This window comes from Miscanthus floridulus, chromosome 13 (assembly GCF_019320115.1).
Source record: "Miscanthus floridulus cultivar M001 chromosome 13, ASM1932011v1, whole genome shotgun sequence".
NCBI lineage: Eukaryota > Viridiplantae > Streptophyta > Magnoliopsida > Poales > Poaceae > Miscanthus > Miscanthus floridulus.
This window is the reverse complement of record NC_089592.1, coordinates 24,698,385-24,717,388: the sequence shown is the minus strand read 5'-3', so window position 1 is coordinate 24,717,388 and position 19,004 is coordinate 24,698,385. Positions and strand designations below refer to the sequence as shown.

The 19,004-nt window shown below is 46.9% G+C and overlaps 1 protein-coding gene across 1 annotated transcript; it reads left to right on the top strand.

Annotated features, from left to right (window-relative positions):
* The first annotated feature begins 16,671 nt into the window (after positions 1–16,671).
* Positions 16,672–17,028, top strand: LOC136499601 (uncharacterized mitochondrial protein AtMg00810-like). The gene has a single exon (XM_066495201.1). It carries the CDS (start codon positions 16,672–16,674, stop codon positions 17,026–17,028), a length of 357 nt encoding a protein of 118 aa, XP_066351298.1.
* Positions 17,029–19,004: the final 1,976 nt, after the last annotated feature.

Below are 19,004 nucleotides of genomic sequence, written 5' to 3'. Positions count from 1 at the left end.
ACCACAGCTGGTAACTCTTTGAGCCATCTTCCGGGGGCTTTGTCGTTTTCTCTGTACATCCACTTCTTCAATGCATCCAAGATCATGCGATTTGCCTGCTCGACTTGTCCATTAGCTCTAGGGTGCGCCATCGAGACGTATTTTACTACTATGCTCCTTTCATCGCAAAACTCCCAAAAAGCATTCCCGGTGAACTGAGTACCCAGATCGGTGATGATGCTGTTGGGTACGCCAAAATGGTGGATGACCTGGTCAAGGAACGTAACAGCCTTCTCTGAGGATGCCTGTACCAAAGGCATGTATTCTATCCACTTAGAAAATTTGTCAATCAGCACGAAGACGCATGTAAATTTCCCAGGAGCCGGTTTGAAAGGCCCGATCATATCCAGTCCCCAGCATGCGAAGGGCCAAGAGGCTGGAATCGTCTGGATCTCATGTGCTGGTACGTGGATTCTTTTGGCGAAGAACTGACAACCCTCATAGTGGCGGACTAGCTTCTCTGCGTCGGCTACTGCTGATGGCCAATAGAACCCTGCTCGGAAAGCCTTACCGACCAGTGTTCTTGAGGCCGCGTGGTTGCCACAGGAGCCAGAGTGGATTTGGTCTAGGAGATGTTCACCTTCCTCCTGGGTTATACACTTCATCAAGATTTCCTCCTTTGCGTTTTTGCGCCATAACTTGCCATCGATAAGCAGATATTGCTTACTGCGACGCATCAGGCGCTCGTTTTCTATCCGATCAGTATAACCGCTGCCATCTGTTAAGTACTTGATGAAAGGTGTTCTCCAGTCTGGCTCATGAGTGGTCGGAGGCGGCTCGGTTGTGCTCGGCACCGGAACCGTAGCCACCAATTGCTGGTCTGGAGCTTTGTCGACCGTGGAATCTTCCTCTTCGATGGAAGGCGTGAGCAGGTCTTGGACGAATACGCCATGTGGGATTTTGGCTCGGGATGATCCTAACTTTGACAGCGCATCCACTGCTTGGTTCTTGTCCCGGACCACGTGTATGTACTCGATGCCATAGAACCTGCCTTCTAGCTTTCTTATCGATTTGCAGTATGCGTCCATCTTTTCGCTGGTTGTGTCCCAGTCCTTGTTGAGTTGGTTGATGACCAGAGCCGAGTCTCCGTAGACATAGAGACATTTAACACCAAGCTCAACCGCAATGCGTAAACCATGCAGGCATGCTTCATATTCGGCGGCGTTATTAGATGCCGGGAAATAAATCCTGAGGATGTACCGGAGCTGCTCCTTGGATGGTGACACGAAAAGAACTCCTGCTCCTGCACCGTCAATGTTGAGAGAGCCATCGAAGTACATCGTCCAATATTCATCGAATCCCGGAGAGGCAGGTGTGCTTAAGTCTATCCACTCGATGATGAAATCGATGAGTGCCTGAGACTTGATTGTAGTATGGCTTGCAAATTCCAAGGAGAAGGGGCATAGCTCCATTGCCCATTTGACGATGCGCCCATTCGCATCCTTATTGCGAATGATGTCCCCCAAAGGGTACTCGGTCATGACCACCACATGATATCCGTCGAAGTAATGTCTCAACTTTCGGGATGTTATCAGTATGGCGTAGAGCAATTTCTGAATATGTGGGTACCTGGTCTTGGATTCGTTGAGTACCTCACTGATGAAATAAATTGGCCATTGTACCTTATAGGTGTGGCCCGGCTCGTCGCGCTCGACCACCATGGTAGTGGAGACCACCCGATTGGTTGCCGCAATGTAAAGTAGGAGAGTTTCATCTTCTCTGGGAGCAGTGAGGACCGGAGGTGATGTAAGGTATTGTTTTAGCTGCGTGAAGGCAACGTCTGCTTCCTCCGACCACTCAAACTTCTCGGATGCTTTGAGCAGTTTGAAAAACGGTAGCCCTTTTTCTCCTAATCTTGATATGAAATGGCTGAGAGCAGCCATGCATCCGGTAAGCTTCTGGACATCCTTCACCTTTTTGGGGGGCTTCATGTCTAAGACAGCTTTGACTTTCTCTGGATTAGGGCGTATGCCGTCGTAACTGACGACGTTGCCTAGCAGTATACCAGAAGGAACACCAAAGATGCACTTCTTTGGGTTTAACTTCCATTGGAATGTATTGAGGGCTGCAAAGGTGTGTTTTAGGTTGTCAACAAGGGTATGTGCTTCCTTGGTTTTGACAACTACATCATCCACATAGGCCTCTACAAGGTTGTCTTTTATCTCGTCTGTGAGGCAGGCCTGAATGGCGCGTTGGTATGTAGCCCTGGCGTTCTTGAGCCCGAACGACATAGTCGTGTAGCAGTAGGCGCCGAAAGGCATGATGAAAGACGTCTTGATCTGATCGTCCTTTTTGAGAGTGATCTGTTGATAACCAGAGTAGCAATCGAGAAAGGAAAGGAGCTCGCAACCGGTGGTTGAATCTATGACCTCGTCTATGCGAGGTAAGCCGAAGGGGTCCTTAGGGCAGTGTTTGTTGACATCAGTGTAATCAACGCACATTCTCCATTCATTATTCTTTTTGCGTACAAGAACTGGGTTGGCTAACCACTCCGGATGATACACTTCTTTGATAAATCTGGCTGCCAAAAGCCGTGTCACTTCTACCCTAATCACCACCTTTTTGTCGCGAGCGAACCGTCGTAGCTTCTGCTTGATAGGTTTGGCCTTGCTGTTGACATTCAAGGAGTGCTCGATCAAGTTCCGAGGTACACCGGGCATGTCGGCAGGTTTCCATGCGAACACATCCACGTTGCTCCTCAAGAACCTGACGAGCACGTCTTCCTATTTGGGATCCAGGTTGGCCCCGATAAGGGCCGTTTTGCTGGAGTCACCGTCGACCAGCTGGATCACCTTGTGCTCCTTTGACCTGATGTTCTTACGTGGAGCATCGAGCTCTGGGATCTCCAGGTGGTCGGCTGAGGTCTTCTTAGCGTTGAGCATGGTCTCGGCCATGCAAATAGAGAGGTCGTGGGCCTCTGCTATTTTGAAACTGTCGTCCTCGCAGGTATAAGCTGCGTATATGTTGCCCCTGAGGGTTAGGACTCCTTTCTCGGTAGGCATCTTGAGCACCAGATACCTGTAATGAGGTATGGCCATGAACTTGGTGAGCGACGGTCGACCAAGAATAGCATGGTAGGTGCCGTCGAAGTCAGCGACCATGAAGTTGACGTAGTCGGTGCGGAAGTGGTCCGGAGTCCCAAATTGCACTGGTAATGTGATCTGCTCGAGAGGTGTAGAGCTCTGTCCGGGGAGAACGCCCCAGAACTGTGCCTCGTACGGCTTCAGGTCTGCCTGGGCTATTTTCAGGGCGGGCAGGCTGTTCTTGAACAGTATATCAATAGAGCTGCCGCCGTCGATCAGTACCCTATCGAACTGAACCTTGTTGATACAAGGGTCGAGGACCAGGGAAAAACGCCCTAGCTCAGGTATGGCGGCCCATTGGTCCTTCCTACTGAAGTAGATTTCACGGTGAGACCACGGAGGGAGCCGCGGATCGGTGAGAAGGTTGTCGGTTTTTGCCACGTTCAAGCAAGCGCGGGCGAGCAGCTTGCGTTCTTGTTTGGTCTCAATGGACACCTTGCCACCGATGATGGTGTGCACGCGATCGGTTGGCTTGACGTATTTATGACGAGGGTCTGCATCGTCATCGTTGTTATCTTCATTGCGCTGTTCCCCTGCGTCGCTAGGCTTGTCGGACATATCCGGAGCCTGTTGATGCGTGTAGATAGTCTTGAGGACACGACAATTCTCCATGGTATGGTTCGACTTAGGATGGAGCTGGCAGGGCCCCTTCAATGCTTTGGCGTAGTCGTCTTCATAGTTACGACGTCCGCCGCCCTTTTTCACGGTATTGACCTCACCGTCATCTTCCCGAGCATGCTTGCTCCTGTAATCGTCACGGCGGTTGTGCCACTGATTACGTTGGTCGCGGTGGTCGCGGGAGTCATTGCGCTAGTTGCGGTGGTCAAAATTGTCATTCCGACCATGATTGCCGCGGTAATCATCGTGGTGTGGAGGGTGGTCGGAGCGTGGAACCCTCGCTGCTTCTTCAACGATTATCTTTTTAGCGTCGTCGGCGTCCGCATATTTCTTAGCGGTGGCCAAGAGCGCTGTGACTGATTCAGGTCTCTTCCAGAGGAGCTTGTCTCTTAGGGCATCGTGGAAGCGGAGGCCAGTGATGAAAGCCTCGATTGCCTTGTTATCGAAGATTGATGGGACCTTGATGCGCATCTCTGAGAAACGCCGAACGTACTCGCGTAGTGGTTCGTCTTTCCGATCTCGGATCCATTGCATATCGTACTTGTTGCCTGGGTTGTTCACAAGTAGCGATGAAATTGTCGATGAAGGCTTGCTTGAGCTCCTGCCAAGAATCAAAGTAGTTCGCCGGCAAGCTGACCAGCCATTGGTGACCAGCATGACCAACAGCGACTGGGAAGTAGTTAGACATGACATGCTCGTCAGCCATGGCTGATCTGCACGTAGTTTCATAGAGCATGACCCATAATTCGGGGTTTTCCTTGCTGTCGTACTTCTGAAGTTTCTCGAGCTTGAAATTCTTGGGCCATATGACTTGGCGAAGGTGTACGGTAAACTGTTTCAGACCCGGCGGACCGTGTGTGGTGTCATACTCCATACGGCGATGGCTTTCGTAGGATGCTCGATCGTCGGCTCTCTGGTTAATGCGAGTGCGCAGATCGCGTCCACCGAGGTAATGGCGGAGATCGTTATTGCCATCATGGCGATCTCGATTGCCATCTGGTATAGCCCTGCGGCCGTGGTTATCGCGGCGATTGTCGCGGTTGTCCCGGCGGTCATTGTCCCGATGGCGGTTGTCATTCTGGCCACCATCATGGCCATCGTTGTTGCGCGAGCCACGTTGGTTGAGTGGCTGTGAATGACTTGGGTGCTGGCGGCTGTGGCTTGACTCGACTGATACGGATGGAGCCCGAGCTTGGTTTGCAATCTCCACGGTCTGGGCCATAGCGGCCGTCAGATAGGCTTGTATTTCATCGCGAACTGCTTGGGTTTCTGGGGTGTTCGGTAGCCGTTGCATTGTCGCCATGGCGACGGCTACGTTGGCACTTGGAGTCCTGAAGACTTGTTTGTCTCCCACCCTGTCGAAAGCATTGTTGAGGTCACGTGGCTGGACCCTTATGCGCCGTGCCTCCTGGTCTGCTTCGGCTTCGATTTGCCGGCGATTAAACCGGTCAATGTTGCGTGCTTTGCGCGCAGTCCTTTCTTGTTCTATTTCGCCAATGTAACACCCCAAAATTTGCCACTTTTGAAAATAGAGTTAAAATGATTTATTTGTAAATTATTGTGCACATGAAAACATAGGAAAATAAAAATTTTCATTAATTTAAAATTTATCATAAGGTAGAAACATGTTTGTTGCATTCATGCCGGTCGCACCTCATGCTTCTATGTGCAAAAGTGTGTGTTTTTTTATATGTTTAGGAGACGAATATCTATCTCTAGGAATTTTCCAGCTTCTTTCTGGAATTTAATTCCTACCTCCTTCACCTTAATCTTTATGTTCTAAGTTCCCAACAATCTTTTTATGAGCTCCAAATACTTTATTTGGCTTCATCATGTTCCAAAGTGTCTCTGAGAATTTTCCCCAAATTTTTGGAGGTCTCGGAGTATTTTTCGTGGCTTAAATATCAATTCTAGACATTTCTAGAATTATTTTATCCACGAAATTAATCAATTCCGAAAATAATAAAATATCATGTTTTCCCACCAACGCTCAAAGCACATGTGCAATAATCCTAATAAATCCTAAAAGCCCATGCATTCATTTACTAATGGGCTTTAATGATTATTTAGGCCCATTAGTAAATGTGGAGGGGTAACATCAATTAGTGTCATATCGCTAGTTGATGTGGATGTGCGGAGTTTTTCTTCCTATATATATCAACCAACCCCTTAGGCAAAGCACACCAAAACTACCATATGGGGAGCCCCTAGTTTGAGAAATCCCTTGTGTAGTAAATCATATTTTTCTCATCCTTCCCTCGTCGTCGCCGTTGCCGTCGCTGTCGCCGTCGCCGTCGCTGTCGCGTAGCCCGGCCATACTCTCCTCGGCAACAAGTAAGTCCGCCGCCGTCCCTACTGTTCTCCAACTCATGGCTACATCCTGTCGTTGCTCCATGGACATGCAATCTGCTACTCATTGCCGACCGTGAACCATGTTTCAGCAACGCTGAAACCAAGGTCTGAGAAAACCTTCTTGAGAAGAAGCTTCATCAAGCCGCCGTGTCAGCGTTCTCGTCTCCTCGGCACCGGTTTGTTGCCGGCTTGGAATCATCGTGCCAGTCGCCAGTCAGAGCCCTGTTGGTCACCATTGTTCATCTGCCGAACATCTGTCTCCAGTAAGAATGCCTCTTGTTGCTACCTTTCCTTTTTCTATCAGGTCTTTGTGTTCTCTGCAGTCTGCACTCGCTTATTTCATCATGGTGTATCTGTCTGCTTGCAAGGAAATCAGTTTCTACATGTCGCCGTCGCTTGCTATTCTGCACGTCGGCCATCCACCTCCGGGCACAAGCATCCTTGCCAGTTGATGCCCAAGCCAGGCTCATGCCTCTGTCCTCACCATAGTAAGCAGCTCCTGCACGTTAATTTCTTCACTGCCAGAGAGGAAATCAAAGCCACGTCTCCTGTTCAACGTACATGGATCTACAGCAAATTCACCAAGTACATATGCGTGCATCTGTATGTATCTTCTGCCACCTGTACCTTTCAAGAGCACACTCATCATCTAGAGAACACATCTCGTCATGCAATCCAGAAGCAAGCAAGGCAACCCACACTCGTGCACTTGTCCAATTCACATCTTATTTATTTTAGCTCTGTTTCAGTTCAATTGTTGCGTTAGTTTCATATCGCTATGATCTATGGCCTGTTAGCGCGCTTATCATGTCCATATGTGTATGCCTACGTACATCACGCAAGGCATGGAGGCTTACATGCATATGAGCAATTAACGTCACCCGTGCATGCCTGCATTACGCTGTGCCGATCGGCTAGTTAGCTTGATGACCTCATCTTCCACGTCATGCTTTATTGTGGCCGTTTTCCTTTACAAAAATAAACCTTGAAATACAATAGGAATACGTAATCATTCTGAGCCGTCCGTTTTTAGATCAATGGTCCAGATTAGAACTTACCCCTTCGCTGTTCTTTTTGCTAAAGAGTCCCTCTGTTTTTGACAAATAAACCCGCAGTCCAAAACATGTTTTCAGATTTTGTTTTCTTCATTTGAAAGCGTATTTTGTTTCAGTTAAGTCTAAAATACGTTTTCAGCTATTTACAGATTTGCCACTGATTTTGATTTAGCCATAACTTCTCCGTTTTAACTCCGATTTGATCCGTTCAACTTGCGTTAGGTTCGTAATTTTATAATCTACGTGTTTATACTACTGTTCAGTATGTTTTTAACTTTTAAAATTCGTGATTAGATTTAATCTAATATTTGACTAAAAGAAATCTTGTTTAAATCATATCTTCTGCGTCTTAGATCCGTTTTAGTCCATTCAAGTTACGTTAGATTCATAGCGTCAAGATCTACGCGTTAGTAATAGTGTTTATCATGTCACTAATACTAGAATTTCATGATTTGAATCATATCTTAAATAATAATTATGCAACTGGATTTTATAAATAGAATATGATTTGTTTCACTTTAGTTTTATAACTCAAACCTAAATTTGATTTAATCCAATTTATATAAGCATTTATATAGTTAATGAATCCTATAGTTTTCTTTTTCGTGTGTAAAGTAAATCTTTCGGTAGTTGTATCTTTTCAACCGTAGTTTCGATTAGCGTGTTTTCGCGTCTGTGTGTACGTAGCGAGACGTAGATTCGTTTTACAAACTTTTCATCTTAATTTGATGTTTGGTGTGTTGTTCTAATTTAGATCTATTGTTTGCTTCATGTATGATTGTATGGATGCTTGTGTGGTGCTATATGATCATGTCCAGTCGGTGAGGTATACGTGGTGATCAAGAAGAAGAAGAACGTTGAAGATTAAAGCTTACCGAAGGATCGGTGTTTTAAGGCAAGTATAGCATGGGATCTTCCTTGTTGTCCTATACACCTTTAATCATTTAATTCATACTGCATGTGTCAACCTTGGCAACCATAGTAATTTTCATAGCTATTTGATATCCTGGATTCCTTGATACCTTTGGGGTATTGCATTGGGTAGTATGATGCTAGTGCTCAACTACAACCATGATCTTGTAACTTGACTAATGGTATATGCAATAAACATTAAAAGATGCTTTTTAGCAACATGGAACAAGGGGGCTAGAGCATTGGGCTGTTTATGGTGCTCTAGATTCCTCTCCCTAAGGACTTATCTGTAAGTGATCATCCGGGACTTACAGTACAGCTGTGAGGGCTACATGGCTCTGGCTTTAGCTCAGTATGAGAACCTTTTCTAGCTTGTTAGTGGTTACCTTTATTGGCGTAAGAATGGCTTGACGAATCAGGTATAGTACGGCCTCTGTCCCCATGTGTATAGGCTGCGTGTCAATGTGCCATCGGGAAGGGGGGCTCTATATCTGTTTGCCGAGTGAATCTAATGGCCCTAACTTGTTAGACGAACCTTTAAAAGGCTTCATAGTGAACCCTACCGACCTTCCTTGGTAGTGGGTCAAGAGGCTGATCACCTTGGGCGAAAAGGGTAAATCACGACGCATAGTGAAAGTGTACAACCTCTGTAGAGTGTAAAACTGGTATATCCGCCGTGCTCATGGTCACGAGCGGCCTTGGAACCCTTACGGAATAGATGATGAACACTAATGACATGGATGATGAAGATGCTCACTAATGGTTAATTGTTTATGCTATTCATTATTCATGTTTACCTGATCATGTGTTTTATGGGCTTGTGATAAACATGTTGCTACTCCTTTGCTAAAATCATGACTCACTAAAAGCTAATCGCAGTTAAACCAGTGTCAGCCTTTTGAGCCTCATGAACCCCATGTTATATTTGTTGAGTACGACATGTACTTACGCTTGCTTTATTTTACACATATTTGGAAAAAATCCCGGATGGGTACCAGATTGCTAGTCTGGAGGAGTTAGGCTTGTGATCAACCAGTCAGTTGTCCCTGTGGATTTGGAGACTTCACTTGAAGATTGGAGTTGTCTTTCTACTGTCTATACTCTGAGGTTATATTCTTTATACTAATACGCTATGTATTTAAGCATTGTCTTTTGGTATTACCTTTATTTGTAGCTATATGTGAGATTTGACTTCCTGGGCTCACATATGGTGCGTATCTAGTTTTGTTCTTAAAACCGGGTGTTACAAAGCCAACTGCCGGTGGTTCATCATTGCTGACAACATTGATCAAACCCCCTCGCCTTGGCAGGAAAGACGGGAATTGCGGGAACCCCGAGGCGTGATCCGAGATATCCAGATCGTATTCGACGCCTTCATCTCCGTGATGCTGGAGCTTGGTGTGGACGGAGGCATCAGATGCGGTGCCAGCCGAGGAGCTGGAGTCACCCTCTTGGACCGTGTGGACGGATCCTTCATGATAATCCTCAATCCGAATCATGTTGATGAAGTTGCGTGGCTCCGGCCTAGGTTGGTGCATAAAACACGGATCCGAGCGGCGTTGTAAGTTGTACGCATAGCTGGAGGCAGCATTTCGCAGGCCATAGGGCTGGACCTGGTGGTTCTCCATCGAGGCTTCGTACTCAGAGAGTCGGAGACCCGTTGCGAAGGTCGGCTAGCGACGAGCGGAGCGCCCCTCAGGAGTAGATATGACCACAAGATCTATTCCAAGTCGTGTAGGACGACTGGTCCGAGCTGGTCGGGTAGATCTGTTATGGGGAGCGGTTACCTCCTCATTAGGTTGACTTTGAATCGTACTTACCAGAGCTAGGGTTTCAGCGAGTTTGGTGCCGACCCGATCGATGGAGTCGAGCAGGTCGGTATTGTCGATCTGCTTCCCTTTGTAACGGGGAAGCGGATGATGGGTTGTCGGCATGGCTGAGGGTGACGTAGGAGTGGTCGAAGCCAGATGTACCATGGTTGGAGCCAGATCCATCGTGGTTGGAGCCGTATCCGTAGTGGTCGGAGCCGTATCCGTCGTGGTCGGAGCCATAGCCGATGCAGGTGAAGTAGTGGTCGGCGTGGACTGAATCCACGCCTCCTTCGTGGTCATGGCGATGGAGTCATCGGAGCCGGTGGTCTAGGTGATCTGGCCGACGGTGAACGTGAGGCCGTTCGGCGTAGCCATGGAGCTAGAGATGATGACCATCTTGTTTGCTTGGAGAGCAGTACGCACACCCCCTACCTAGCGCGCCACTGTCGACGAAATATGGTCGGTATTCTACCTAGGGGTATGCCCAAGGTAGTAGATTATCGGTAGACAGATGCGCAAGCCCCAAACAAGACGGTGACGCAAGACAGACACGAGGTTTTATCCTGGTTCGGCCACCAAGAAGCCGTAATACCTATGTCATGCGTCTGATTTGTATTGCTATATGTTAATGAGAGATGTTTTTTAGAGGGATCCCCTGCCCACCTTATATAGTCCGGGGGGCAGGGTTATAGATCTGGAAACCAATCCTAGTCCGTTACAATTGCCATATGCGGCCGGATAAGGATTCCTATTCTAACCGACCAGGATCCTACTTGATCGCCAAATCCGCCTCGACTCCTTGTGTGGGACTCCGATCAGGTTGGCCGGGCCGCACGTCGTCTTTTGGGTGGACCGGACCCATTGATCTGGGCCGGCCCAAGCTTAGCCGTAAGGGTATAGGGGTTAATACCCCCACAGCTGCCCTGACCACGGCGAATGTTCCACCATCGGGGCCGTAGACCGCTGAGTGGTTCCTCGACACCGGTGCCTCATCCCACAAATCGTCCAACCCTAGTAATTTCATCTCCCTTCAACCCATTCCCAATTCTACTCCCATCACCGTAGGCAATGGCTCTACCATGTCTGTTACCCATCACGCACACACGGTGATCCCCACTGCTCACTCCCCCTTCGCCTCAACAATGTTCTAGTGTCTCCATCTCTTGTCAAAAACCTCATCTCCGTTCGTACTCTTACTAGGGACAACAATGTCAGTGTCGAATTTGACCCATTTGGTTTTTCTATCAAGGATCTTCCAACACATACGGTGCTCCTCCGATGTAATAGACATGGTGTAACACCTATGGTGTTTTGACCTAGCACTAAAACTTGACATGTTATCATGTGCATTGCAAAGCATTCATAAAGTAGAAAATTTTGAATGCATTCACTAAATAAGCTTTATTTCATAAGTTGTTATTTTATGTGATGTGATACAAAACTCTAAATAAAGATCATGACCACAAGGGTCAAATTTCATGTGATCATGTGAGGCCATGTGTCATTTGACTCAAATAACCGTAATGGGCCATGTTACTGGTCAAAAATCAAAGTTAAAGTAAAAAGGTAAACAAATCAAATTTAAATTCAAATTCAAATCGTAAAAGTCCCTTTTGCCCCTTTTGTCTAATTCAAAATCCATTTGGAATTTGGTGGTGTGACAAAAAGCAAAGTTGAAGCTTATTTTATAAGGATCAACTTTGGTATTCAAAGTTTTTAAAGTTTACATATAAAATTTGGAGTAATTTTGAAATGATTCAAATGCTCAAATGCACCCCAAATTCAAATTTCAAAATGGATCCAGAATTTTAAAATGTTCATTAAAACAAAGTTGTAGAGTTTGAAAAGTTGAGCAACTTTCATTTTTGGAGATTTTCAACTTCTTTAGAAAATTTGTGAGTAATTTGCAAAATAAACGCAGTGGCAATTCTGTAAATACTTCAAAAATTAAAACCAAGCCGAGCGCCACCTCCCTGCTTGCTGCCGGCGCCACACAACTACCGTCGCCAATCTTTTTTCGCCGCTTTCTCGTGTGGTGACACGCCGTTGTCTTCGTGGTGAGCTCGTTCGTGAGCTGTCGACGCCGGATGCGTCCTTCTCTGCTATAAATAGGAGCACCACCGCCGTCGTCGTCCTCCTTTTTCCTCTCTGCTCTGCTCCGCCACCAATCAGCTCCGCCGCTCGCCGTAGTTGCCGTCGACCCCTTTCTGTCATGCCTAGCTAAGCTAGCATGATCGCCGTGACCTAGCGCTCCTCTTAGGCTTGCTCGCATCGCTTGGGTTGGCCGGAATCGCCCGACGCAACGTGTTCTTCCCCGTGACCGGCCAGAGCTCCGCCACGACCGACCTCACCATGGCCAAGCTGCTCCAGACCATCTCCGCCTTCACCGAGTCCATCGTCGTGTTCGTGGTGAGCTCCTGAGCGTGATGCGCTCTCCGTTTTACTCTCTACCGCGCTGTAGCCGGCGTTATGCCGTGTGCCGCCGTGCCCGCGCCACAGTGGCCGCCATGGCCGGCATAGAGCTCACTCCGAGGCGCCTGCTGCTATTTTATGGGCTGGGGTAGATTCGTGGGGTAGAGTAGGTCATGCGGGTGCGGTCTGCCTCGCCGGAGCATCACCGCCGGCGCGTTTTGGCCAACTGGTGATGGCAACGCCGCCATATCCTTGTTTTGTGTCACTGACGAGCGGGGCCTGGCTGTCAGTGAGAGAGAGAGAGAGAATAGTAAGATTTGGTTATTTCTGAATTTTGAATAGTGCTGAAATTTTGGGAATTTATAGGAAAATGATTATAGCTCCAAAAATTCTAAAAATTTATGTGTAGCTTCTGTACATGTGCTATTATGGTTTAAAAATATGAGACTTGAAATTTGAATAAATTTTTAATGTTCACAAATTCAGTCAATTAATTGATAAATGCAATTTCCATGATTTTTGTAGACCACTGTATAACTCCAAAAATTATGAAATTTATTTTGGTACACTAATTTGTCATGAGGAAGCTTACATAAAATTTTGAGGTCATTTGGAACAAGTTCATTTTTGGGCTTATTTCCAAATTAATTCAAAAATGGATGAAAGCAAACCCTAAGTGTTAGTTTAGGGTTTGATCTTGTTTTGGTCATGTTTTGTGACTAGTAGGGTTTCAAGATCATTTTGGTCAAGTCACTTGTGTGGTCCTTGATGGTAGAATTGCAAGTTGGTTTTGTTGGCTTGCAACTGTACCGTGAAGGAAAATTGTATTCGAGGTGTTGTTATATTTCATGCACCATGAAAGCATCATGTTTACATTATCATCATGTTGAAGCATATGTTATTATTTTGTGTAGAATCCGAGAGTGAAACGATTCTAGTTGAGCAAGTTGTGGAAGAATCCCCGGTTATCACGGGATTCGATAATTGTGGTACTGATCCGGAACCCGAGATCGTCAACGAAGGCAAGCCCCAGTTTATGCATTAAACCATTACCTTGTTTACTTTGAAAAGTTTATCACCTATGTTACCTATTGCATTAAGTTGATTTAATCAAATGTTACCTACTTGATGCATTACCTACCTTGTTAATTGTTTACCTTCCTTGAAGATGTTTTCATTTACAAAGGCGTAGAATGCTTAGTATGCTTTATGGTAGGCTTTCAAAGTAAAAGTTTTGATACAATCAAAGATGGCATACTGGCCAAAGAAAGAAAGAAGATAGAATGAACTAGAGACTAGTCAGGTGACTTATCTTGAATGTTGGGTAATGTTGCCGACTATGTCGCTTAAAGGCCACTCATTGTGGATCTTCTGAACGAGACACTTTGTAGTACTGGTCACATACTCTGGTAAGCCTACTTTGGCTAATCCGATACTAAGACGAATGCCCACGCACTGGGAGTGGAGAGATGGCGGGAGTAGCGTGTACCCTCGTGGCTGGAATGTGGCTGGATTTGAGGTGTGCTGTGCTCTCGGGTGGCGTGGAGACGGCTTAGTATAGGAGGATCCGGTAGCGAGGTTGATATATGCAAGATTAAGTTCTACATATGTCGTGTGATAAGGAATCCCCAGCTGGGACTTGAATCAATTCGAATTGCCGGTGCTCCGCGGATATGGAGACTCGATTCATTACAGAAGCAATGCAGGACTGGTGAATTACTAAAACATGAGAAAAGAATGGAATGAGAAGGATTGGAATATGGGAAATTTACATTTAGTTTGAGATAATGAACTAAAAGGACTTAGGGGTAAAACTTGAAAATAGAATGAAGAATAGTAAGCATTTTGGCAAAAGAACTTTTGAATCTTGCTACATCCTTACCTTGCCCCAACACCTGCATCTCTTAAGTATTTCACCCCTGTTACGTCAGGTCAGTCTTGTGGAGTACCTTTGTACTCAGGGTTTGTTAACCCTTGTTGCAGGTGAGTCGCATGCGCAGGCTTGTTTTGGTCCCTACTGCATGTCTATGTTTGAAGTCAATGACGATGAGGAATGATAAATGGCCTTTGGACAAGGCACTAGTTTGTATGATAAATAATGTTAATGTAATATTATCCCGCTACTATGGTTGTATGACACTTAAGGTTTTGTAAGTTTGAAACAACTGGTTTGTAAACTATGTTATCTTAATACTTCCGCTATATTTTACACTGATGTATATATTTGAATAAACTGTTGTAATCTGCAATGTCTGTGATTGGGATCCTGTTCGAAAAAGATTCGTGGATGATTCGGGTTTCCCGAGGACACCCAACAGACCTGTTAAGTTGTTGGGAACTCATGTACGCTATCCGAGGTCTGTTAAGACAACGATGGGTGCACGTGGGCCCAATTTCTTAGGAGGTTCTGCCACACATGGCGAGCTCTACCCTCTGGCCCCTTCACCACCAGAGGCCCTCGTCACCACTGCACCCACCGTCGAGCTGTGGCATCAACGCCTTGGCCATCCAGGACGCCGCACTCTCCAGCAAACTTTGTGTCATCTATAATTTGTCCCTAGTAAACTATCTCCTGTCTGTGATAGTTGTCAGCTTGGCAAGCATGTAGGCTGCCATTTTCTTCTTCAAATTTAGTCAGTTATGTTCCATTTCAGATTATGTACGCCGATGTTTGGACATCCCCTGTGTCTAGCTTTTCTGGCTTCAAATACTATCTAGTGTTGATTGATGACTTTACTCACTACATCTGGACCTTCCCCTTGCGTGCAAAATCAGATGTGTTTGACTGTCTAATTGCCTTTCATGCATATGTTTGCACCCAATTTTAGCTTCCTCTTCTAGCTCTTCAAACTGATAATGGCAAGGAATTCGACAATCTTGCCATGAGATGTCACTATGAACACCATGGCGTTGTACTCGGTCTTTCTTGTCCCTACACCTCTTCATAGAATGGGAAGGCTGAGCATATCATCCGCACTCTCAATGACTGCATTCGTAGCATGCTTCTACACGCTGGTCTACCAACCGAGTACTAGGTTGAGGCCCTCTCGATAGCCACTCACTTGATCAATCGTCGCCCTTGTTGCACAAGTGGTCGTGCCACCCCCCACAAACTTCTTCTTGGTGCGCCCCCCACCTATGATCACTTGTGAGTTTTCGGGTGCCTTTGTTTTCCCAATCAGTCACCCACCATGGCACACAAGCTAAGCCCGATCCACCCCCTGTGTTCTTCATGTCTACCCTACCGATCATCGTGGGTATCATTGTTTAGACATCCACACATGATGTGTGATTACATCGTGCCATGTTGTCTTCGACGAAACTCAATTCCCTTTCCTCTCCGTGCTGTCTGAATCAAATCTGACAATAGCCGGACTGGCTATAGTAGACTCCGATGGCCCCATTCTGATTCAGCAGTGCGCCCCCTGTCCTACGCCAACAGCCACCGATTCCAGTGGCACACATACATCCAGTTCACCATCTTCACACCCTACCACACCTCACTCTTCTTCATCCGCACAAGCATCCTCAGCTGTCCCCATTGCTGCTGATAGCCCTCCAATTCATGCCCCAGCTACTGCTAATAGCCCTCCAGTTCAGGCCCTAGCTGCCACCAGCCACCCCATGCAGACGTGCTCCTGAGCCAGCATCTACAAACCCAACCCCAAATATGCACTAGCCAGTTATCAATCCTCTAATCCCACCACCATTTCTCCAATTCCCAAATCTGTTCGTACAACCCTACAAGATCCAAACTAGCGAGCAATCATGGCTACCAATTATGATGCCCTCCAGCGAAATCATACCTGGCGCCTCGTTGATCGGCCTCTAGGCGCCAACACTGTCACAGGGAAATGGATTTTCAAACAAAAATTGAATTCTGATGGATCATTGGAACGCTACAAGGCGCGTTGGGTAGTACGCGGATTCACTCAACGGGCCGATGTCGATTTTGGGGAAATGTTTTCACCAGTGGTGAAACCGGCCACAATCAGGACTGTTCTCACCATCGTGGCTTCGCGGTGCTAGCCAACAAAATAACTCATTGTCTCTAATGCATTTCTTCATGGACATCTCCAAGAACATGTCCTCTGTCAACAGCCTACTGGGTTCATTGATGCTACCTGACTTGATGCAGCGTGTCTTCTTAACAAATCTCTTTACGACCTCCGATAGGCGCCCCATGCTTGGTTCACTCGGTTCGTGGAGTTCTTCATCAAACTCGGATTCTGGGCAACAAGATCAGATTCCTCACTTTTTGTTCCTCACCGTGGCACCGACACCGCCTATCTTCTTCTATATGTCGATGACATTGTCCTCACCGGCTCCAACTCTGCCCTACTTCGCGAGATTGTCGACAGGCTCTGAGCCGAGTTCGCTGTTCGGGACATGGGTGCCCTCAGCTTCTTCCTCGGCATTGATGTCAAACAAACTAGGGATGGCTTCTACCTCACTCAACACAGGTATGCTGAGGACATCCTAGAGCATGCCAGAATGATGAGCTGCAAGCCCGTCGCCATGCCGATCGACGCCAAAGGCAAGCTCAACGCTGACGGACCTGCTGTCGACGACGCCCACTCCTACCGTAGCCTAGTGGGCACTCTTCAATATCTGACGATGACACAGCCCAACATCGCCTTTGTTGTGCAACAGGTGTGTCTACACAAGCATGACCCTCGCATGCCGCACCTTGCGCTGCTCAAGTGCATCCTCCGGTACACGGGCTTCTCCTTCGCGCATCGATAGACTTCAGTGTCACTGTGTACTCTGACGTGGATTGGGGCGGCTGCCCTGACACCAGGCGTTCGATGTCTGGCTTCTGTGTCTACCTCGATGTTGGGTCGAGATGGTAGACTAGAGGGGGTGAATAGTCCTTTCTAAAATTAAATGCACCGACTAACCGAAACAAATGCGGAAATAATACTTTCAGTCTAGCCAAGACTACACCCCTATATCTAAGTTCACAAGCACCTTATGAAGATCTTAATTAGGCAACAAAGGTGCCGGGCTAGCTAGAGCTCACCTAAATAATTTTAGAGCAAGGTCACACAAACCTATGCACTAGTACTTTGCACAACCGAGGGAGCTCATATACAATCTAGTAAGCAAAAGCACAAAGCTCCTAAGCTCACTAGCAATGCTCAATAACAAGGCTACACAAGCCAAATTATAGAGCGTAAATTACTTAGCTACACAAACTAAGCAATGTGACTAACAAGGTTACTCAAACCAAATTAGCCACGCAAGGGAGCTACTTCTATGCTACACAAGCAAGAAGGTAACTAGCCAACTACACAAGTCAACTAATTACAAGAGCAACTACACAAGTACAATGTATAAGAAAGTAAATTTAAGCTTGTGTAAAGGGGATGCAAACCAACAGGAGGACAAGGATGACACTGTGATTTTATTCCGAGGTTCACGTGCTTGCCAACACGCTAGTCCCCATTATGTCGACCGCTCACTTGGTGGTTTAGCAGCTAATTGGCATCACCCGCCAAGCCCGCACGTCGAGCACCGCAAGAACCAATCCCAAAAGTGAGGGTAGCTCAATGACACGCTCTACTAGAGTTGCTCTTCACGATCCCCGTGGGGTGATGAAAGCTCTAGTTTGGTTTTGGTGAATTGATGAAACCCTAAGTGCTAACCTAGTTTATCAAGTGATCATGACATAGGTAGCACACTTCAAGTAGAGAAGCTAATGAAGATCATAGCATGACAATGGTGATGGCATGGCGATGATCAAGGGCTTAAACTTGAAATGAAGAAAGAGAAAAACAAAAAGCTCAAGGCAAAGGTATAAACCATAGGAGCTATTTTGTTTTGGTGATCAAGACACTTAGAGAGTGTGATCACATTTAGGTTTGATAGCCGTACTATTAAGAGGAGTGAAACTCGTATCGGAATGCGGTTATCAAAGTTCCACTAGATGCTCTAACTCATTGCATATGCATTTAGGATCTAGTGGAGTGCTAACACCCTTGATAATATTTGTGAAAATATGCTAACACATGTGCACAAGGTTCGGTGCTTTCGGGAAAATGAAATGCCTATTTTCTATTGCGCCGGATGCAAATTCTTGGTGGTTGGCACATTGGAGCAAGGGTGGAGAAGATAGAAGTGAGAACAGAGCTGATGCCAGCGTCGGTCCAGTGACTGGACGCTGGATCCAGAAGCACCGGATGCTGACTGCCTGCGTCCGGTCGCGTTGACTGTCGGTACAGTGGCTAGGGTTTACCACCGGACGCTGGCTGTGTCCGGTCGAGGTGGACCGGATGCGTCCGGTCGAGGAAAACTAGGTTTCGACCCTTACTGTACTCAACCGGACGCTGAGGTTCCAGCGTCCGGTCAGTTTTAACCGGACGCGTCCGGTCGTGGTCGGTACCTTACTAGAAACGATCGGACGCTGGGGGTTCAGCGTCCGGTCAGCGTCATATCCGTTGGAATCTGACGAACAGCGTTTGAAGGCGATGACACGTGGCGTCCATCGGGTGACCGGACGCTGAGGGCCAGCGTCCGGTCAGTATGACCGGAGCGTCCGGTCAGAGCGCGTTTTGCCTAGTGAAGGTGTATAACGGCTCTATTTGATGGGGGCTCTATTTATACCCCCATGGCCGGCTCAAGGGAGAACTCTTGCACATTTTCATTGACATAGCAACCTTGTAAGCCTAGCCAAAGTACTCCCACTCATCTACATCATTGATTCATCATCATAGTGAGAT